This window comes from Nomascus leucogenys, chromosome 3 (genome assembly GCF_006542625.1).
Source record: "Nomascus leucogenys isolate Asia chromosome 3, Asia_NLE_v1, whole genome shotgun sequence".
Lineage (NCBI taxonomy): Eukaryota > Metazoa > Chordata > Mammalia > Primates > Hylobatidae > Nomascus > Nomascus leucogenys.
In genome coordinates, this window is record NC_044383.1 from 140,447,536 (window position 1) to 140,471,152 (window position 23,617).

The 23,617-nt window shown below is 42.5% G+C and overlaps 1 protein-coding gene across 2 annotated transcripts in view; it reads right to left on the bottom strand.

Moving 5' to 3' along the window:
• Positions 1-23,617, bottom strand: part of CNKSR3 (CNKSR family member 3) — a 102,878-nt gene that overhangs the window by 32,881 nt on the left and 46,380 nt on the right. For both annotated transcript variants that reach the window (XM_003255497.4, XM_030809861.1), the window contains exons 2-4: positions 9,518-9,681; positions 1,522-1,724; positions 727-814 (exon numbers count right to left, since the gene is read on the bottom strand). In XM_003255497.4, the coding sequence (XP_003255545.1) occupies positions 727-814; positions 1,522-1,724; positions 9,518-9,681 (455 nt within the window). The remainder of the gene's footprint in view (positions 1-726; positions 815-1,521; positions 1,725-9,517; positions 9,682-23,617) is intronic.

Below are 23,617 nucleotides of genomic sequence, written 5' to 3' on the forward strand. Positions count from 1 at the left end.
AAAACTTCCTGAGCCTTTACTAAGATACCTAGGTCTGGGCAATGAGCCATGAGTGAAATTAACATGTGTCACTTGCAGTCCAGAACATCAGTCAGTATGAGGACCTTCATGGTTTTTACCTCTCTGCCTTGGGGACAAGCAACATGACATACTGGTGATTCTGTCAACCTATGTCCTATATACATCTTGAAATGAGGAAAGTCAGAGGTGACTGTCCCCTACCCCTGACCCATTTGGATGTAAATAATCAAGGAATAAACTGCTAAGGTTTGAGGTTTGGGGGTTGTTTGTTACTGTACCACAACCTAGCCCATCCTGACTGGTAAATCCAACAACAAGAGGCCAAAATGAAAAGAAAATTAAGAAGCAGATATAGTAAAGTACTCAGAACAAAGACTATCATGCACCTTAGTTACTCCAGAATTTTCATTAAAAAAAAATTAAGTGCTCTAACATTTTAGGGGAAGTACAGGAACTATTAGTTCGACTATTTTAAACCACACAAAAAAGGTAATCTTTAGTTCAAAGGCCACTGGTCAGTTTTCACAGAAAACATCTTTACAGTGGATCCAATTTAAAGCCTTTCATCTCTCCCCAGTTCTGATGGGAAAAAAAACTGAGGTGGGGAGAGGAGAGTGGTACTTCATACCTGCATGAAAATCCTTTCAAGAAGAGGAAAAGCAAAAAAAAATAAAAATTAGAAAGTGAAAATGACATACTACTGACCTTCTGCACTGTAGTGGTCAGGTCCAAGCAAAGCTGGATAATTTTGTTCTTCGTGACTGAGAAATCAGTGATCCCTGTAAACGGAGCCCTAGAAGGTAACAAGAATCCTCTTAAACAGGGGCAGGGAGAATCCACTGGGATCCCACTGTATGTTGATGAGCATAGCTACTACCCCCATGGGCTACTCTAAATTCCTTTTTGTTTTGTTTTGTTTGAGACTGTGTCTCGCTCTGTCGCCCAGGCTAGAGTGCAGTGGAATGATCTTGGCTCACTGCAATCTATGCCTCCCAGGTTCAAGCAACTCTCCTGCCTCAGCCTCCCGAGTAGCTGGGATTACAGGCATGTGCCACCAAGCCCGGCTAAATTTTGTATTAAATTAGTTTTTATTTAACTGTTTTCTCTCAAGTGACACATAAAATAGGAATCTGAATAGAAAGAGAGAAGCATTAGATTAAAAAAAAATCAAAAATGACAGTTAACATCCCTTCTGAAGTCAACTAACAGCTTTCATACCAATCAAATCCTCAACCATTAATGTTTAATCTCAGTAAAACACAACCTTTAGCACAGTTTCACTCTTCTTTATAAGCTGAGGTTAATTTGTTCCTGCTATTAACCTTTTAAGTAACTGGCAAAGGAATCCTAAAATCTACCACTGATCGAGGACTCCTTAAGAGCCGGTAAAAATGATAGGAAAAGAACAATGGTTCCTTTTCCTAAGACAAAGTACAGCTTCCATGCAGCCGGGACTCCATCTACTCTTGCAGGGCAGTGAAAGGCACATCTCCAACTTACCGGTCCAGCCACGCCAGCAGGGCCTTGGCGGCGCCGATGAGCTCCACCACGGAGGTCAGGAACTCATTGGGGGCCTTGCGGGAGGTGTTGCCATCGTAAGCGGGACTTTTCCGCCGGCTACTTATGTAATTCTGTAAATTGTGGGAAGATGCTCTCAGTTTCAGAACCAAGTTCTTCATATTATCAGTTTCGAGGCCATAATTCTGTGGAAAATAAAATCAAAGGAAAAATTCAAAACAATGAACAATATTCGGCCGGGCAGGGTGGCTCACGCCTGTAATCCCAGCACTTTGGGAGGCTGAGGTGGGCGGATCACGAGGTCAAGAGATCGAGGCCATCCTGGCTAACACGGTGAAAACCCGTCTCTACTAAAAACACAAAAATTAGCCGGGCGTGGTGGCGGGTGCCTGTAGTCCCAACTACTTGGGAGGCTGAGGCAGGAGAATGGCGTGAACCCGGAAGGCGGAGCTTGCAGTGAGCCGAGATGGCGCCACTGCACTCCAGCCTGGGCAACAGAGGGAGACTCCATCTCAAAATAAAAACAAAACAATAAACAAACAAACACCAATATTCAAACTCTCTGATAACTCAAAAGCCCAGTTAGTCACTTGAAAAACTCTTACAACAACCACAAAACCCTATGTGATCTATCCCCAGCCCACTTCACTCATCCCAGCCACACCAGCCTTCTCTCTGCTCCTTCCACAGCCACCCGGGCCTCAGGGACTTTGTTCTTGATAGTTCCTCTTCCCCAAATGCGCCTCCTACAAATATTGTCATGAACAGCTCATTTTTTTTATTTTTTTTTTATTTTTTGAGACGGAGTCTGTGTCACCCAGGCTGGAGTACAGTGGCGCCATCTCGGCTCACTGCAACCTCTTCTTCCTAGGTTCATGGGTTCAAGCGATTCTCCTGCCTCAGCCTCCTGAATAGCTGGGATTACAGGCGCACACCACCACGCCGAGCTAATTTTTGTATTTTTAGTAGAGACGGGATTTCACCGTGTTGCCCAGGCTGGTCTCAAACTTGTGAGCTCAGGCAATCTGCCCCCCTCGGCCTCCCAAAGTACTGGGATTACAGGCATGAGCCACCGTGCCCAGACAACAGCTCATTCCTATCACTCAGGTGCTGGCCCAAATGTCCCCTCCCCTGCAAGGCTTCCCTGACCACTTAATCTAGAACAAGGTTTTTCAGCCTCAGCCCTACTGACATGTGGGGCCAGATAACGCTTGTGGGGTGGGGGTCCCCGTGTCTTATAGGATGTTTATCAGCATCCCTGTTCTCTACCCATCAGATGGCAGTAGCATCTCCTCCCCTGGTGTGGCAATCAAAAATGTCTCCCAACATCGCCCTGTGTCCCCTGGTGGCAGAACTGCCCCTTCGATTGACTCTCTAACCCATCACCCACTTCTGCCCCATCTGAAGCACCGTGTTTGCGGCCTTCTTCCTCCACTGGGATGTGAGGGCTGCAGAAGCAGGGCTCTGTGAGTATGCCCACTACGGTATTTCCAGCACAGCGGACAATCATATAGTCATGGAATGCATGGATTTCCACCAGGCGAGACACTCACACACACACACAAAAACACAGCAGCACTAACTAAACACCAATTCACTAAGCGTGATCTCCTGAGCTTGAACATGTGGCTCCTGTCTGTACTCCCAGCTACTCAGAGGCTGAGGTAGGAGGATCGCTTGAGCCCAGGAGGTCGAGGCTGCAGTGAGCTGTCATCATGCCACTGTACTCCAGCCTGGGTGACAGAGAGAGACCCTGTCTCAATCAATCAATAAAATTAATTTCTTGCTCTTGTGCTTCTAACTTGTGTTCTTTTTGAACAATGTTCAGCTTACGTGGGTGCTTCAAAAAAATCAATTTCATGAGATAATACTGTCCTAGACTCCCTTTCAGAGAAAAGAGCCAATCCTGGGAAACAACACGTAAATCTGCAACATTAGAGGTGGGGGTATAAATTTCTGTATTCAGTTGCCTCTGTATGTCCTAAATTGTTTTATCATTTTTTTAAAAACATGACGATATTTCTTGAGATACATTATGCCATCTCAATAGCATCCCAAGGCAAGAATCTGGTACCATTTAAAAACTGAAACTAACAGAATACTTAACATTATTGAACACTTTATGCCAGGAACTGGACTCAGTGTTTGACATGTATTATCTCAGGAAAACAGCCCATGAAGGTGGAAATGTTTTTATCTCTAATTTACTGGTAAGGAAACTGAGTCATGAAAACAGTAAATAAATTCTCCAAAGTTACAAAGCTCATCAGCGGTAGTGCTGGGCTTCTGACCAAGGCAATCTGCATCTAGGGCACAAGCTTTTGATTACTCTGCTGTGTACGTCCCCTTCCACACAGTCTGCCCAAAAAAGGGCCATGTGATAAGACAGATGACAAGATGGACATTAGATAAGGATAAGGAAAACTGTCCAGTGATCCTGGATCCAGCGCAAACTGAATCGCTATTCAGCTTCTCAAAATTCTACACATCCCCTCTGAAGTGGAGAAACTTTTTCTTTTTTTTTTTTTGAGACAGAGTTTCACTCTGTCGCCAGGCTGGAGTGCAGTGGCGTGATCTCGGCTCACTGCAACCTCTGACTCCCTGGTTCAAGCGATTCTCCTGCCTCAGCCTCCCAAGTAGCTGGGATTACAGGCAAGTGCCACCATGCTCAGTTAATTTTTGAATTTTTTTAGTAGAGACGGGGTTTCACCATGTTGGCCAGGGTGGTTTTGATCTCCTGACCTCATGATCCGCCCGCCTCGGCCTCCCAAAGTGCTGGGATTACAGGCATGAACCACTGCACCTGGCTGTGGAGAAACTTCTTTCAGCTGGCTTTGGCCATGTGGGCCAGAGAGAGGCAAGTCACGTGTCAAAATCAAGCTACATAAAGCATAAATATACTTGGAAGTAGGTAAGAAACTTTTTTTTTTGGCAAGATGAACAATGGTAAGTTAAAAACAACAACAAAATGCTTTGACTTTAACAAAACAATTGTAATTTTAAATAGATTTTACTTGAAGTTTAAATTTATGTTACCTCCTAGTAAAACAAAAAATATTTTAAAAATTAGAAATTTTGAAAGAAGCAAAAATTAGCTGAAAATTTTCTCTTCCAAGCTTTTGAAAAAAACTGAATTTCAAAATATAAATGAACATTCTATATTAGCAGTATTTTTCTATCTAAATGTGATATTCATTTTTTATGTTATTTTCTAGAGACTAAAATATAATATTGTCCTTCAATAGAGAGACAAAAATAAGATGGATTTGCATCATAGCTTTTTAAATTCAAAGAATCAAAGATTCACAATTGAATGGATAAAGAGGCCACAAGACAGAGCTTGTTTTGAAGGACTTGTAACTATGATTAAAGGGAAAGGTCCCCTCATTCAGTCAGTTACTCAGCCTGCCAACTTACATGAAGAGTTTTGAACTAAAAGCAGGAAAGTCAGCTTTCAATAATCAATGTCACCATAAATTACTTGGAACTTTTATTACCCTATACATAATGTTTACTTATTGAACTCAAAGAGGATTAAGTGCATTTTATTGTTGCAAGAAACTTTAAACCTCAATCTTCTAAAAACATACCACTTTTAATATGGAAATAAAGGGGTAGAGTGGCTTCTTATAACTGGTTCTCTTCATTTTCCACTCAGTTAGCTCTTTTTTTTTCCCCAAAACAAATAATGGACCTAGAAAGATGAATAAATATAGCTAGAATAGAATTTTTAAAAGAAGGAAGGAGGAAAAGAAGAAAGGAAAGTTCCTTCGCTTCGACCCCATTCCACATTAAAGAAAGAGCAAGAAACTGATTATAGTAGCTCAAAAGAACCTCTACTGTAGAAGCATAATCAGGAAAGGATTATTGACTTAAGTGCCCCACAAAGAAAGACCGAAAATAAATAATTTCTCAGACCAGATTAATTATTTTCACCAGTCTTTTCCCCAAAACCTGTCTCCTTCAAAAACTGCTTTGAGATAAGGCATCAAACAGATACAAATTAAGTAACATAATGAGTTTCTGAAAATCTGTTCACCTACTAAAACCCTTCCACTGAGATCTCATTGCCTAAGTTTCACCATCCGGGATCCTTTCCTGATCTGGCTAGAGAAACCATACACTAAATGGGAGAAACGGAAAGCAAACAGTCTTAAAATTATACACATTTAGCTAAGGACAAACCTCACACAACTTCTTCGCTACCATCTTCTCCATTCCTACTAGCTCTGTTCGTGATCTAACGTGTGCTTAAGGTGTGCCAGAGACACAAAATCAAAGCCATCTTATTGACTTGGGTCAATTAAGAGACAACCTAAGAAATATAGTTCACAGTTTTCCTAAGGCATTTTTAAATAAGCTCATAAGCAAGATCAAGTTAAATACAATTTGCCAGCAAAAATTCCTGTTCCTCCATTTCTTCTCATAAAAAAGATAACATGTTTAAATGATTTGCTGTGGGTAAATAATAAACAACAAATAATCTCAGAGGTATACCAGTGCACATAAGCACTCTAGGCCCATAGATTCATGACAGGTATTTCATTTAACCCCAAGTCTAGGTAGCATCATTTAACACATGTATCAATTCCAACTCTGTTCACTTCTCAACCTCCTTCAACCTTCAAAACACAGCTGCCCATGCCTTGGTGTTCAGTAAACTAGGGCCTCACTGACTTGGCAAAGAACAGAGGTTACAGTCATACTTATCCTTGTTTTGTTTTATTTTGTTTTGTTTTGTTTTGTTTTTGAGACAGTGTCTCACTCTGTCGCCCAGGCTGGAGCACAGTGGCATGATCTCAGCTCACTGCAAGCTCCACCTCCTGGGTTCACGCCATTCTCCTGCCTCAGCCTCCCTAGTAGCTGGGACTACAGGCGCCCGCCACCACGCCCAGCTAATTTTTTGTATTTTTAGTAAAGACGGGGTTTCACCATGTTAGCCAGGATGGTCTCAATATCCTGACCTCGTGATCCGCCTGTCTCGGCCTCCCAAAGTGCTGGCATTACAGGCGTGAGCCACCGTGCCCAGCCACAGTCATACTTAACCTTATTGGTTATTCTTACTGGTTATTCTCAATCACACCCTCTCTACCAGTACTGGCCAACAGAACTCTATGCAAAGATGAAAATGTTCTTTATCTGTGCTGTCCAATATCGTAGCCACTAGCCACATGGAGCTTCTGAGTACTTGAAGTGTTGCTAGTACAACCAAGGAACTGAATTTTATTTTATTTTAGTTGATTTTCATTTAGACAGTCACCGTGGGCAACAGCTATCCTACTGAAAAGAGCAGCTCTATAATCGATCTCAGGTACCCTCTACCCAGAGAGAGGAAGAAAAATTGGGCACAGATTCTAATTCAATCTTGGAAAGTGGTCTTGGTCTCATCGTATAATACAAATCAGTCTCCTAAGCCACGACTGCCAGCCAAAGTCAATGTTCACAAAGGACGGTTTCTCTCATTGCTCTCTAACCATGACCAGCTAATTTGTGAGCCACTGCTCACCAGTTTTGGAATCTTCATTAATAGCTGTTTCCTATTTTAGGTTCCTGTCCATCTATCTGCCCCTCTCTTTGCATTGATACTTTCCAGTGGTTTTGTTTCTCCCCTCCCCCTTCCTTACTTTTAATTCTATTCATTTCCTGTCTATCATAAAATCAACATCCACTAAACTAAGTTTACATAGAAACCTCTCTTATAACACAAAGGCCAACTGTATTTACACATTAACTGCTCTGGAGATGGTCTGTTCAAAGCATCACCAATTTATACATCCAAAGATCTATATGCTATAAATGGATTAAAAAGATAGTATAATTAGTATAAGAATATTCAAAAAGGAGATTATATCAAGACTAAAGACATTTTAGTAAAACTCATTAAAATAATCCACACTCTTTTGTGAACCCCTAAGTGATCCCCCTGTCCAATGCGGTCACTGGCACAGAGCAGGTCCAGAATGAGTCTGAGGTCAAAGCTTGGTCTGCAAAGGAAATTAGAAGGAAATTGTAGGAGATAAAACATAGCTTTAGGTTCTGGCATTTGTCCAGCTTTGTTCATTTTAGCCTAATGCTCTAAGAGGTAGAGAAGAGGAAAAAGCAAACAGAATGCCCAGAGGCGGCTGTTATGGTTATCATCCCACTTGACGCACGTGATGCGTCTCTAGCTGACCCTTCCTGCCTCTCTTACTTTGGATTTCCAAGTAACTTTACCTGTCCTCAAAGTATTACTGCAAAGTGAAAGAGACAATTCGCAAAATATCAAGCAGAAAAGACGGAAAAGCCATGTTCCCAGAAAGTATAACAAAAGTAAACTCAAACACGTTGGTACAAAAAAAAAAAGAAAATACAGTTTCGGTAATAAACAGGATGCTTAGATGTCTGGGCAGTGCAAAACACTTACACAATAGTATACAGCCACATCTAAGGTGAGCGTTACTGTACAGATGGGAAAAACAGACACCATTTCCCCGGAGGTCACAGAGGGAGTAGCATGTAGCAGAGCCAGGATTAGAATGCAAATTCCTGCTTCCCAGACCTGTGCTCAGACTACTTGGCCGTAGCGTCTCCCAGGCGGCAGCTCATTTATCAACTACAAATAATTTCCCCATTACTTTCCTAAACAAGAGCAGCACATCTCAGAGCAGAAGACAAGGCTCTGTCCATTTTAAGAAGAAGAATACACACAATGCAGCAAGTGTTATATAATCAACAGTACGCAGACCAGCGATGGCAAAATCATCAGCAGCACATTCTTTCCCACCATTCTCAGTGATGTAATTGTATATACCCCTGGCTGGGGTTCAGGGCATTACTAACCCAGCCTGAATGCTGTCGAGTTTGTCCAAATCCTGACAGTTAAGTAAACTGCATCTTTAGCCTGGCACCGGGACAGGCAGACTTGAATCCCACCCACACTAACCAATTTATAAACAAAATGTCCTTACAGGTGTTTTTGGCCCACACCTAACGAAGCTACCCATGTGATTCTAGTGTCAGGACCCAGCGGGATTTTACTCATTCATGTTAAAACCAAAACCTATCATCTACAAAATGTAATGAAGGCCACGTTTTTTTTCCCATTTTATAGGTCATGTCAAGTGCAAATATCAGTTATTTAAATATCACAAATATCTGTGACACTCAACCGCTTTTTATAGTAACAAAACCAGACATGAAAATCAGAACCTATTTCTCACTTCAATTTAGAAGATGACATTTTCTTTTCTTTTTGGAGACAGGGTCTCACTGTCACCCAGGCTGGAGTGCAGTGGTGTGATCTCTGCTCACTGCAGCCTCCACCTCCCAGGCTCAGGTGATTCTCTGATCTCAGCCTCCTGAATATCTGCAACTATAGGTGCGTGCCAGCCACACCTGGCTAACTTTTTGTATTTCTAATAGAGACAGGGTTTTGCTACGTTGCCCAGGCTGGTCTCAAACTCCTGGACTCAAGCAATCCACCCGCCTCAGCCTCCCAGAGTGCTGGGATTATAGGCATGAGCCACTGTGCCTGGCATTTTCATTCAGGACTATTTCCATCATTTTTTTCCTTATAAAAGAAAATTAGACTAATACAGAGATTTTCTGAAAAAAAGACAAACTCTTTCTGTAAAGGGCAAGTTAATAAATATTTTAGGATTTGGGGGAACCATGTGGTCCCATTACGACCACTCAATTCTGTCACTGTAGCAAGAAAGCAGTCACAAACACGTTAAGTGAATGGACATGGTTGTGTTCCTATAAAACCTTATTTACAAAAATAGATAGTGGGCCAGAGTTAACTCGCAGGCCATAGTTTGCCAACCCTTAATGTAGAAAATAACATTTTTTCGCCTTCCTATAGTATCTTCAGCTCATGTTTTATTTCAATGGAGCATTAAGGAAATAGTGATATGCTAAATCACAAACAATGAGGGCTTAAGAGAACAAGGCTCTAAAGAACGTCATCACGGTACAGACCGTCTTTTCCTGAACTAACCAGTGCACAGAGAAGGTCCACAGCCTCCAACACAAGCTCCTGGTGTCCGATCCGCGTGACCCCCAGCTCCTCCAGATCCTGATGGGAAATCTGCAGCAGCTGCTCGCCATTGATCTTCTCTCGTTCAAACTTGTGGACATATTGTTGCAGGCAGTCATCCAACCCTGCCAAAAAACAATCAGAAGTCCCATTATTGTCATTTTGTTCCTTTACCCCCCCCCCCAAACTGCCCACATGTCACATCAATCTCAGCAATCACCAATTATGATGCCACTATCTGGTTATCTATGTGAGGCCTATTGCACTTGATGGGCATTTTTGCATGACGTGTCAAACAGGTTTTCAAGGGCAGCTTAACATTCTCAAGTGATCCAGCAGAATTTTATGATAGTTACCTTCTCATTCCCTGTAAACTAAAGGAATAAACACCAAACCCCTGTTGACTTAAAACGCTAATTATCTAGACCAGACATGTTGTCTGTTTGCTAAGCAACCTGTCTTTTGGGACATCATCCCTCCCATCCCACGTAATCCCAGGGAGCTTGCCAGTCAAAACGCCTTGCCACAGTGGGTGGCACATGGCCAGGTCTCCCATAGTGCTCTATACACCAGCCAGGCATAGGTTTAGGGATGGACATGTGACTCAAGCAGAACCAATCAAAATCTTCCTTGATATTTGATATATGGACACAAGAACTGAGAAGCTCCTTCTTACTTTCCAATCAGAAGTCAAAAGATAAACCTTGGCAATACTGGCAGTCATTGTTCTCATCAGTTTTCTGAGAATAAATCCATTTGAGAAAGAGAGAGAAAAAATGCCCCAATAATATCCTATATGCCCCTGGATCTAACCTTGCTTAATAAAGATACTTCTAGCCCTAGAATATTTCACTTAAGTTTAAATGAGTTTTCTTTTTAGATTAAGCTTGTTTGTGTCGAATCTCTGTCCCTTGCAACTGAAAAAGTCCTGATAAATACAGACTCTAAAGGAGACAGGTACCAGCAGTGGTACCATATAGAAAGGCATGGTAAATGGGTTCACTTACGGGAATTTTTCCAGGTCAAACACTATGGCCAGAAGTGCCATATTTTAATGCTTGTATATAATGACTAAAACGAGTAAGCCAAATAGAACTTAAGAATTCTTATTCCTGTACAGAGAACTTGTTTTAATAGTTTTACTGGAATAACATTTTACCCTGAATCAATTGATCTATTCAAGCCTAATAATAAAAGTCACCTTAGTGTTTTAAAAGACCCGAGTTATATCAACTCAATCCCAACACAAAGAGTGAACACTCAATTTAATGGGAAAAGTACGTAGAAAGCATGCTGCTGCCCCCTCCCCACCAAACACACGCACGCACACACGCGCACTCGCGCACACACACAGATACATGCACACGCACACATGTACGCACACACACAGACGCACACACACGCACTCGTGCACACACGCACACATGTACGCACATGCACAGACACACGTGTGTACACACATGCACACACACGCACACATGCACACGCACAGATGCATGCACACATTATATTTCATTTAACCCTCACAAAACCTGTGTCATGTGGGTATTTCTCTGAGCTAGAAAAGGCCCAGCACTTACTTTTTGTAATACTAAAGTCTATGGATATTAAAATCTGATGCGTGAGGCTAAACTACATCTCTGCCCTACAAATGTTCACCATTTGCCTCCTAATAAGATACAGGAAGAAGAGTAGTTTTCTGATAACCATTTGGGGCTATTAAATATAGGAAGAGGAAGTAATAAAAAAAACTATGGTAACCATTTGGAACCCAACTCATCCTCCCTGAAATGACATCTGTCTAGCCCAGGGGCTAGACATCATGCAGCAAATGAGGCTGGGGATATTGATATAAACCCAGCTCTGCTCCAACAGCCTTGAGCTACAGGTGGCCTTCGGGGCATGTGAGTCAGGCAGGCAGTGGAGGCCAGGCAAGTCGGCAGGTGTTGAGACCGACACCCTACCTGGGCTGCAAATGCAACCTCAGCACCAGGACACTCAGAATCAATCGTCTGCAGGGGAGGCAGTATCTATCTGTAGCGGGCAACCATGACAAGGGACAAGATTGAAGGATAGCCTCCTATTTTGTTGATGAAAGAATTAAGGCTCACGAAGGATACATAACCTGTCCATAGTCATACAGCTGGTCAGATGCCAAGAGAAGGGCTGATGCACACATCATCAAGGGTCTGTTGGACACAGCCTCGCTCTTCTGCATTTTCTCACAAACGTGAGATTATAACCCAGGATTATAAAAATTCTTCTCCAACAACTTCTTAAATCAGCAGTAAGGTCTAACTACAAGACAGTTATTAAAATAGAATTACACAATCTTAGAGGCTCTTAAAAAGCATTTCAGATCTCACTGAGTACAAAAAATTGAGACAGCACCGACAAAACAGAAATTACTGTGAGGTTTACCCAGAATCACTTAGCCAGTTCTAAGCCTGATCATGATTTTCTCCTCTCTCGGGACGCTGTCTTCCCTAGCCTACTTTTAAGCTTTAAAAAGAATTTTTTGTTTTAATTCGTCATACAAGTTTAGGACAACTATTTTATACATTTAAAGCCTGTTATGGCTAAACTGTGTCCCCACAAAATTCATATGTTACAGTCCCTGGAATGTATTTGGAGAGAGAATCCTTAAAGAAGGAATTCAGTTCAAATGACATCGTTAAGGTGGGCTCAATCCATATCACTCGTGTCCTTATTAGAAGAGGAGATTATGACACAGACACACACAGAAGAAAGATATGTGAAGACATGGAAAAGATGGTCACTGTAAACCAAGGAGAAGGCCTCAGAAGAAACCTACCCTGCTGACCCCTCGATCTCAGACTTCTAGCCTCCAAAATGGTGATGAGACAAATTTCTGTTGTTCCAGCCTCCCAGTCTATGGAACTTTGTTATGGCAGCCCAAGCAACATAATACAAATATAATAACATTTCCTTTCATATTAATCCACATGTGATGGACTCTCTTAAACAAGGCCCAGTGACCAATAGAACAGGTGATGTTTACTGTGCTAAACAAGCTCACTGCTCATAATACAGAGCATTAACACTGAGAGATTCACATTCGTTCTCATGTACAGAATAAATCAGTCCATTAAAACTAAAGTGAAAAAGTATATTGGATGTTCCTTGAGCTTCATTCCTGAATGCTAAGGAGAAATAAAGATGAGACCAGATCATTTCTCTGTTAATGAACTGAAAAATTCACAGAAGGAGTAGGATTTCAGGAGTAGGATTTCAGAAGTAGCTTTAGAACAGTAAGGAAATGTTTGAAGCACTGGAAAGGTTGAGATGGGGGGAATGGTGAAGGTTCCAGACAGCGTGCAGGCAACAAATTATTAGAGATTGAGAATTGAAGAATACAGAGCATTTCTCTGAGAAACTAACCAGAATCTCCCTGAGGATTATGAGAGAATATAAGCATTGTAACCTCAAATAATCACAAGTTCCCTGAGATGTAGAATTATCAAGCAGAAACATCACGTTACTACCCATATAAGAATAGAATCTATTGTAGCTTCAAGACTTTGTCCTCAAGGCACACATATATCGAATATGCTAGGTTTTAAATAGTGTTACCCCCCAGAGTTTTATTATTCCAATACATTCTGACCTATTGTTCGGCAGTCCTATTGTTTAGAATACAATTAAACATTTATAAACAGCTAAATTAAACTATTACGCAGTCCCACAAAGGAGGGAAAAGCCTCCATTTCTAGTAAACTGATCTAATAGTCTTAGAATTTGCAATAAACCATATTCTTTTACTTATTTGTCAGATGGATCTATCTGCCAGTTTCTTGCTTCAAGCAATTTACAGAAAGTCCAGCAGGACCAAGAGAAACACATAATTCAGTAAATTTAGATTAAACACATTGCACTTATACAAATTAAACACATAATTAAATGTGAAGGAAAAAGAGAAGAAATTCTCACAGAAAGGGAGCCACAGGGCCCAGACCTACTCTATTGTCACGCAATCTGGCCGCATATAATCCTAAACCTTCAAGGAAATCCCAAATGCAAGATGAAAACACACACACACACACACACACACACACACACACACACAAGCACACACACGGATAAGAGCCCGCAATCCAATACCAGTCTCCCTTCTTACTGACTGGGTAACCTGGGGCAAGTTACTCAGCTGTCTCATTTGTAAAATGAGAATACTCATACTACCCACTACATAGAACTGGAATGAAAATTTAATGTTAATGTTTATAAAGAACTTAAAACACCATGGAACACACAGTAAATACTCTGTAAATTTAGTTAAATTTTAAAATGTGATTTATTCAGGTCCTCAATTTTCTAAATGTTCAGAATAACAGTTGATGGCTGGGCATGCTGGCTTACTCTTATAATCCTAGCACTTTGGGGGGCCAAGACAAAAGGACTGCTTGAGGCCAGAAGTTTGAGACCAGCCTGGACAACACAGCAAGACCCCATCTCTATTAACAGAAAAAACTTGCTGTTTGTTTGTTTGAGACAGGGTCTCACTTTTAGCACAGCAGCACGATCATAGCTCACTGCAGCCTTGAATACCTGGGCTCAAGTGATGCTCCTGCCTTAGCCTCCCAAGTAGCTGGGACTACAGGTGTGTGCCACCACACCCAACTAATTTTTTATTTTTTTGTAGAAACTGGGTCTCCCTAAGTTGCCCGGGCTGGTCTCGAACTCCTGGGCTCAAGCTATTCTCCTGCCTTAGCCTCCCAAAGTGCTAGGATTACAAGTGTGAGCCACTACACTTGGCAGAAAAAAAAATAATAATAATAATAATAATAAAATTTTTGAAAGAGAATAAAAGTTGCTAAAGAGACACAGAAAATCCCAAATGCTTAGGTGGCCATGTTATTACCTTTCCCAGAAAGTATTCCCAAATGAGAGAGGCTGCAATCATCATTGGTTTCACCTAAAAAAATTTTATGATTTATATCAGAACATAAGCACCATGAAAGTAGTGACTTTGGCCGGGCACAGTGGCTCACATCTGTAATCCTAGCACTTTGGGAGGCCAAGGCAGGCAGATCGCCTGAGTTCGGGAGTTCAAGACCAGCCTGGCCAGCATGGTGAAACCCCGTCTCTACTAAAAATATTTTTAAAAAATTTAGCCAGGCGTGGTGGCAGGCAACTGTAATCACAGCTACTCGGGAAGCAGAGGCAGGCGAATCACTTTAACCCGGGAGGCAGAGGTTGCAGTGAGCAGAGATCATGCCATTGCACTCCAGCCTGGGCAACAGGGCAAGACTCCATCTCAAAAAAACAAAAAAAAAAGTAGTGACTTTGTTTTGTTCACTACTTCCTCCACTGGCGTGGAGAACATTGCTGGTATTCAATAAATATTTGTAAAATAAACACATGAGGCATGAAGAAAGACAAAGAGCTCCACATAAATATTAATATCACACCAATGCATGGAAGTCATCTGCTTTTATTTTCTTTCTTTCCTTTTTTTTTTTTTTTTTCAGACAGAGTTTCACTCTTGTCAATTCTCCTGCCTCAGCCTCCCAAGTAGCTGGGATTATAGGCACCTGCCAACACGCCCAGCTAATTTTTGTATTTTTAGTAGAGACGGGGTTTCACCATGTTGGCCAAGCTGTCTCGAACTCCTAACCTCAAGCAATCCACCTGCCTCGATCTCCCAAAGTGCCAGGATTATAGGCATGAGCCACCATGCCTGGCCTGCTTTTATTTTCTTATACAAATAAGCAACTAAAGATAAACTATTGATTATGATATCAGTTACAGATATTTGCTGCACATTTCAACATTTCAAGATTAAAGGAGGTCATTTCCACACAAAGAGAAATATCATAAACAAAATAAAACTCCAAGCCTCTCAGTATCAGTCTTTGACAAGATACTTGCCTTGTGCTAAGAATTTTTATTAATTAATTAATCTCCCCTAAGCGTAGAAAGGATTATATACACGAAGACTAAGAAGTTAAATGCCCCAATGCAAACAAACAAATAAACAAAAAACAAAAACAACAACAACAAAAAACTATGGCTATTCTCATTATCTGTAAAAGAGTAAAATCAGATGACGAACTAGGTCCCAGAAAGCAAATGCTTATCATGACTTTAGCGGAAAGTGTCCCACAGACCACACCCTCTGTGGCTTTCCTTCCAGCTTGGCAAGCTTAAGTTGGCAGAAGCTACAATTCTTCAAATACAGGAGCCCAGAGTGGTTCTTCCAGCGTTTTGCATTGAGTACTTTCACCTGAGTTGGGTTTTGTGCTTTTAGGTTGTTTTTTGTTTTCTGGGTTTTTGTTTTGTTTTGTTTTGTTTTGTTTTTTAATGATTAAATTCAGAAATCAGTTTAGCTAAAGCTTGTAAACTCTCATCTCACTCAAGACTTTTAAGAATCACAAGTGACATGTGCCGGGCACGGTGGCTCACGTCTGTGATCCCAGCACTTTGGGAGGCCGAGGAGGGTGGATCACTTGAGGTCAGAAGTTCAAGACGAGCCTGGCCAACGTGGTGAAACACCATCTCTACTAAAAATACAAAAAAAAAAAAAAGAATAGCTGGGCTTAGTGGTGGGCCCCTGTATTCTCAGCTACTCGGGATGCTGAGGCAGCAGAATCAGTTGAACCTGGGAGGTGGAGGTTGCAGTGAGCCGAGATCATGCCATTGCACTCCAGCCTAGGTGACAAGAATGAAACTCTGTCTCAAAAAAAAAAAAAAAAAAAAGTGACATGTGATGCAAAAATTTGCTCCAACAGGATTTTGGTAGACTATGTTCTTCCACAAGGAGAATCATCACAGACTCACACAAATTCAATTTAATTCAACAAACTTTAGGAAGCAACTACTACATGTAAGATACTCTCTACTGGGAATCGACCTCCACTACAAAGGAGACGGGGTTCAGGGGTAGGTCAGATTATTATTATCTGAACCAGAGGGAAGGAAACAATATTTGGGTGGTACATTTACACCTGACCACAATATTCTCAGAATTCCCAATACTTTGAAAAACATTAAATGGTAAAGACCTGACATCAAAGCTCCTTAGCCTTCCTGACTTACTGACACCACTGTCCAGTATATTATAACTTCCCCAAACATGACATGTTGCTAAGAACAAAAAGACAGTTTCCAACAGAAGCGTGACATGTTTTGGCTTCTATGTGAGCATAGTATGATTAATGGAGGGAGGAAGGCTGATATCAGGGCACGCCAAAAGCCAGAAAGGTGGTCTACTGGTAGGCCTCTGAGTGCCCTTTGGTAAGATGAGTCACCCAGTTACATCACTTGGAAATGTCTTTCTTCTGTCGCTCGTTTTGTTGATGTCTGTAGGCCTTAATTTTCAGGACTAGTTGATAAAGAGTTTATTTAAATATAGCAATTTGAGGTTGTTCAATAATACTACGTTTGAAACCCAGGAGTGGGCCGGATGCAGTGGCTCACACCTGTAATTCCAGCACTTTGGGAGGCCAAGGTGGGTGGATCACCTGAGGTCAGGAGTTCAAGAACAGCCTGGCCAACATAGTGAAACCCTGTCTCTACTAAAAATACAAACAGCCAGGCATGGTGGCCTGTAATCCCAGCTACAGGCATTCTCTACCTTCTGTTCTGTCATTTGTCTCTGCAGAGTATCCCTTCACCATGTTCCCTTCTGCTTGTGGTCACTGTCACAGCTGAACTTATGTCTTGCCCAGATTTCTGCAATAACCTAGAAAGTGGTGGCCATGCTCACTCTCTTCTTCCTCTTAATTCATCCTCTATCATTCCATCTGAGCAAAACCATCCTGTCCTTTACAGATCCCAGTCCATTAGCTCAACACAGCATCTCAAGCCCTTTGCGACCCGTCCTCTTCCAAACCTTCCTGCAGTCCCATCATCCTGTAACTCACCCTACTGGTGAGGACACGGTAAGCACCTGTTCTGCTGAGTTTCTCCAAAAGTAACAAAAATGTCACACTCACAGGTTGGCAAAAACAGCACCCAGGCCAAATCCTGCCGGCTGCCTGTTTCTGCAAACAAAGTCTGAATGGAACACGGCCATGACTCCTTGGTTTACAGATTGCCTCTGGCTGCTTTTGTACTACAATGGCAGAGTTGAACAGCTGTGATAGAGACCGTATGGCTCTCCCACAGAGCCTAAAATATTTACTACCTGGCCCAGGTTTACAGGCCCTTGGTATAACTGACAGCAGCAATGAGTAGAGAGTGATGATGACCTCTGCCGACCAGAAAAACAGACTCCACCAGTCTAGTCTGGAATTAAGGGAACATGAGTTTTTCTTTTTTTGTTGTATTTTTTAAGGAATCATTTCATACAGTTACACTGAATTTAAAAGCATAGAAAATGTTACCTCCCCTCCCCTAATGAAAGACCTGAATGTTTTAGGAGGTTCCTTACAACTTTTGAGCCACTTTATTATTTTCTTTTTGTCAGTTCTCTTGAGGCATAATTTATAGACATTAAAAGTCACCAATTTCCAGGGTAAAACTCAGTGAGCTTTGACAAATAGGCAGTCATGCAACCACACTACAATCATGATAGAAACATTCCTATCACCCCCCAAAAAAGTTCCCTCGGGCCCCTTTGCTGCCCACTCCTTCCCCATAGCCCCATCCCCAGCTGCCACTAATCTGATTTCTACCTAAATGAGCCCAATTTCTCCTCCTGGCTGTACTCCCTGTCCTGCCCCAGTAACACTGGCTAACTCACTTACTTCTGGTTCTCAGGCTTCCCATCAGTGGATTAGCAGGCTTCCATTAGAACTGACACCCACACACACTACTAATTGCAGCTCTGATTTTATCAGTCATCCTTCGAGGTTTGTGGTTAAATTTAATTTGAAAAACAGGGACCATGATGAAACATAATGTCTGAAAACTGGATTGGAAAGCTGCAGTGTTTCTTTCAAGTCTAAAGATCCATAGTTCCAACATATGTCTGAGCTACTCAGCAGCTACCTTCACTTACAAGAGCAGAGCATGAAAAAGGAAGTAAGCTGCCCGGAAACTTAAGTCCTAAATATCCTCAAAGCTACAAAAGAAAGAAAAAGAAAGAAAGAAGAAAGAGAGAGAAAAAGAAAGAAGAGAGAGAAAAAGAAGAAAGAGAAAGAAGAAAAAGAGAAAGAAAAGAGAAAGAGAGGAAAGAAAGAAAGAGAAAGAAAGAAAGAAAGACTAGCAAATGAATGAACTTGGTCTTGAGAAAAACCATATAAAAACGATGCACGTAAGTCGGGTTTTGACCCTGATCAGAGCTGTGAGCTGGGACTGCTACTCCCTTGGAAGCAGGGGCCACGTGAAATCCAAACACATAATAAAGATCCAGCCACCAAGAACCCTGGGAAGCCCAATTTAGAACCAGCAAAGTTCTTTCACTTTGTTTCTGAAATGGAATGACTGATTTTGAGGACAAGGGACACCCCACTGGCCATTTATTTTTCGGGGTACCAAGCTGAAAGAACAGTAATGCAGAAGAGAAAATGAAAGTTTAGACTCTCACCCATTTGGGAAAAGCTGATCTACACATTGCTGAAGAGCTACCAAACATGTAGTAATGAACCCACAGCTTCAATATTTTTACAAAAGGCAAAAACAGGTGGAATGGAAGGACAGTCAACCCTAAAGCGCTTTCTTATTCCCAAAGCAAACGCAACTTTCTTGTCAGTAACCAATGTCCTCTAAGACTTAGGTCACCCTGAAGACATCGGAAGACGTAACCAAGGAACAACCACACTTTGAGTTTCATGACATAAGTAGAAGACATATTATTTAAACAAAATTTGGAAGTAGCAAACACATCCATGCCAGGATAATTTAAGAAAGTAAAGATAGAAGGAATACCTTAGCTCAAGGATTCAAGTTAACCAGAAAACAACAGTCAGACGGGCTGCCCTCATTTGAGGTTTCTGAATGGGTAAGTAATGTGTCCCAGCTGAAAACTTTAACCAGGAACCTCTGGCTCTCAAGTTGTAGGGCTCCCAAGCCTACGCTACCCCAACCCCAACAGATTCTGTACAACTTCTGACCACTGTGAAAGGGACCCAGCCTGCCCCCACCCCCTCCTGGGACCCTGAGCTGCTGAACAAAGTCTAGCCATGGAGGGATAAGTGCCCAGAGCAGGGACAGGCAAAAGAACAGAAGTTGGTATTATCTGAAAGCATTTTTGGAGGGAGGAGTTTATGCTGATCTAAATCACAAAAAAAGAACCGACATGCAAATCTTAAGTCAACTGAAGAGATCATCAGAATTCAGAATATGATGGCAGCCCTCAATATTCTCCTTTCAGTCCTCCCCTTCCTTGCTCCTCCCTCAAAAAACAATGTATGAGGAGCTTGAAAGATAATACTGAGGGCAGGGGAGAAACACAACACTGACTTATATGTTTGAAGGTGTGTGTGCGTGCATGTGTGTGTATAAGCATACACCTATATCTCACAGCAGACATGAAAAATGCAAAATGAGAGATTCTAAAGACAAAAACACAACTGTGGGGATGAACACAAAGCCTACGCAATACTCTGGTAAACATGTACTTTCCAAGGTTGTTTGTTGTAATTCAGTAACCTAACCACTGTATCCAATTTTGTAACAGACCTTGGACCAAACAAGGGGAGGGAAGGGGAAGAGAGAAGCCAAGTGTGAAACAGAAGAAAGGAATCCATTTTACCCAGGAAGCTGTACTTTTTGCCTCCTCTAGTGCAGCCTACTTTGCCAAAACTGTAAATTCGATTTGGTCTAAAAACCAAACACCGGCAAAACTATCCTCAGTTCATGCTTACGCTGAATGAAGGGTAGAATTAACTAGTTCCCCTGCCACACAGCAAGTTTACGTTTTTAGCACTGGGGAGAACCAACTCCACACAGAGACATGCAGTGGCCGCGACAGCTGCACCCACTGCTTGAGTGTCAAGTTGGGCAAGTTCTGCCGTATGGAGGTGAGCACATCCATCACTTCTGCTCCACCTGAGCCGTCAGGATTTCCACGGAAAAACCATTCAGCCAACCCTTTCCCAACATTGCCATTATCATTTCAAAGTGCGAGGTCCAAACAGCCAGGTCTTGCATTAAATTAAAACCCTGCATGAATAGGGGACGGCTTGATTTACAAAGTTCTCACCCACACAGTGGCTCATGGCTCCCTGCAGTGACCCCATGGAGGGTGCTGGCCAGGTTATCATCATCTCCAGTTTATTGGTGAGGAAAGCAAATCCCAGAGACTATCAGGAAAAAGGCAAAGCTAAGACAGAACCCAGACCTCAACTGGGCACCTAGATCCTTGTGGGGTCTGAGGTGGTCAATGAAGAAATAAGTGGAGTGGAAGACAATTAAGTACGTTAATGTGCAGACTCTATTACTGAGTACTTACTGTGTTTTTAGCACCACAGGATACATTGTAGAAATGGCATAATTTACAGTTGCTGTTCAAGTAGCTGAAGATTAAACAAATGTAAATCAAGAAAGAAGAAGCTCTACACCAACTATACAGGCCAGGAGAAACAGTATGGCCTGTGGAGCCAGAAGGCCTGGATTCAGCTCTACCACTTCCCAGCTGTGTGACCTTGTGCAAATTACTTAATCTCTCTGTGCCTCACTTTCCTCATCTACAAAATGGAGAGGACAGCAGTCTCTATACTTCATGGGATTAACTGGATGATTAAATGTGTTAAAATGTGTAAATGAGTTAATATTATTAAAGCACTTACAAAAATTGCCAGGTATATAGGAAGCGCTATTATTTAAAAAATAAAAGAAACTGGGGTTCAGCTTATAAGTAACTGGCCTAAAGTCACAGAACCAATAATAGGCAGAGTCAGGATTTAAAGCCATTTCCCAGAATTGTGAAAGAAGAGCATGAACCCAGCATGGGCTTGCGAGATTTGGAGGTTTGATGGCAGGAATCTGACATTATCCGAAACCGATGCCTTTTACTTCCTGAAGTGGCAGGAATTGGAGGCAGGAGGGGGTGCTCCAATACAAGGAGGCTGGAAAAGGGCCGAAACAGCTGGGGACAGCCACCTGGGACAATGGAGCAGGTTTGCCAGGCAGCATTAAAGTCTTTCTAAAATGTTTTAATAGCAGCTTTATTGAGACATAATGCATATACCATACAATTCGCCTATTTAAAGTAACAATTCAGTGGGTTTTAGAATATCCACAGAGCTGTGCAATCCTAACCACAACCAATTTTAGAATTTTTAACAACCCCCCACCAAAGAAAATTCTGTACCCATTAGAAGTCCCTCCCCCCGAAATTATACAATAACGTTGTATAATTTTCCCCCACCCTGTCAGTATTCTTTCGGGTGAACCTGTCTGACCCTTAACCCTGAGCAACTACTAATCTACTTTCTGTCTCCATGGATTTGCCTGGATGTTTCACATAATGGATCCTGCACATTTCACATAAACAGAATCTTACAGTATGTGGTCTTCTGTGATTGGCTTCTTTCACTTAGTATCATGTTTTTGAGGTTCCTTAAAGCCTTCTTAACACACAACTTCAATGCCCTTCCCTTGCTCCAAGCCCTGCTGGCTTCCCACTGCACTTGGGATAAAATCTACAGCCAAAAAGGTCCAGTGTGATCTTCCTGAAGGCATCTCCGGCCACATTCTCCCCTAACCACTATGCTGGATGCTGGCCAAGCACCTCGGGTTCCTATCTCGAGGCCTTTCCCTGTGAGGTCCCATCTACCTAGAATGGCTCAGTCTCAGCTCCCTTCACATCTGCAGGGAGGCTTCAGCTGACCACGGTATATGAAGGAGCCCAGCACTCCGTTATTCGCTGTGCCCTCCACAAGCCTTTCCAAACCTGTGACTGTTTATGTGTTCGTTATGCTGCAGTGAGCCCCCTGCCTCCCGCCACAGAGGGCCGGGACCATGCACGGCCGCATTATTTACCATTTCGCCGCCTGCATTGCCCAGCACAAAGGAAGCACTTCGGGATTGGTTGAATGAAAGAGAAAAAAAGGAAGGAAAAGTCCAGCTGAGGTTGAAGACCGCAGTTTGGAGTGCATAAATCAATAAAGCTGTATAATTTCCCCCCACCCTGTCAGTATTCTTTCGGGTGAACCTGTCTGACCCTCATCTTCTCACCCTTCTTTTCTTTTTTTCTTTTCTTTTTTTTTTCCGAGACGGAGTCTCACTGTATCGCCGAGGCTGGAGTGCAGTGGCACGATCTCGGCTCACTGCAAGCTCCACCTCCTGGGTTCACGCCATTATCCTGCCTCAGCCTCCCGAGTAGCTGGGACTACGGGCGCCCGCCACCACGCCCAGCTAATTTTTTGTATTTTTAGTAGAGACGGGGTTTCACCGTGTTAGCCAGGATGGTCTCGAGCTATCTCCTGACCTTGTGATCCGCCCGCCTCGGCCTCCCAAAGTGTTGGGATTACAGGCGTGAGCCACCGCGCCCGGCTTCACCTTTCTTTCATATACACATCACCAAATATTTATTATGCAACCCACTGGCACATGGGCTGGGGGTATTCACCATGGGAAATGAGAAAAAGAAGATCCCGATCCTGCAGCCTGCAGTACGGCAGGGGAAGAATCCTACGAGTTCTTCAACACAAAATTCCCACAAGTTTGCTATGCTCACGGCTTCACGGGATGCCAGCCCTGGTTACCAGAATGACTTAACTGAAGCTTTCTCTTGTTCTCCAGAAAACCCAGTTTTCACTATACTCTAGGGGCCAAGACAACATTCCCCAGATCCTATGCTGCTTGATATGAATCTCTAGGGTCCTCTCATCTTACAGAGTCACCTTTTTGCTGTGCTGAGGGAAGAGTATCTAGGCCTGTGGCTCTGGCTCTCATGAGCTAAGTGACCTCAATCAGATCACTTGGCTTCTTCACCACTGTGTAAAATGCAGGGGCTGGGAGGGTGACCCTGTGGTTCCCACTGGCGCTGCGTTGCTATGATTCCGTACGTCTTAAGGTGTTATGTTTTTTCCCATCTTCAAACTAATCAGGCACCACCTTCATGCCAAACCCCCGATAGCACCAAGTCCTCTAACAGCAAAGCCAGCTCCCATCAACAGGGCAGGAATTGGCCCTATTTGTGTACAGTTA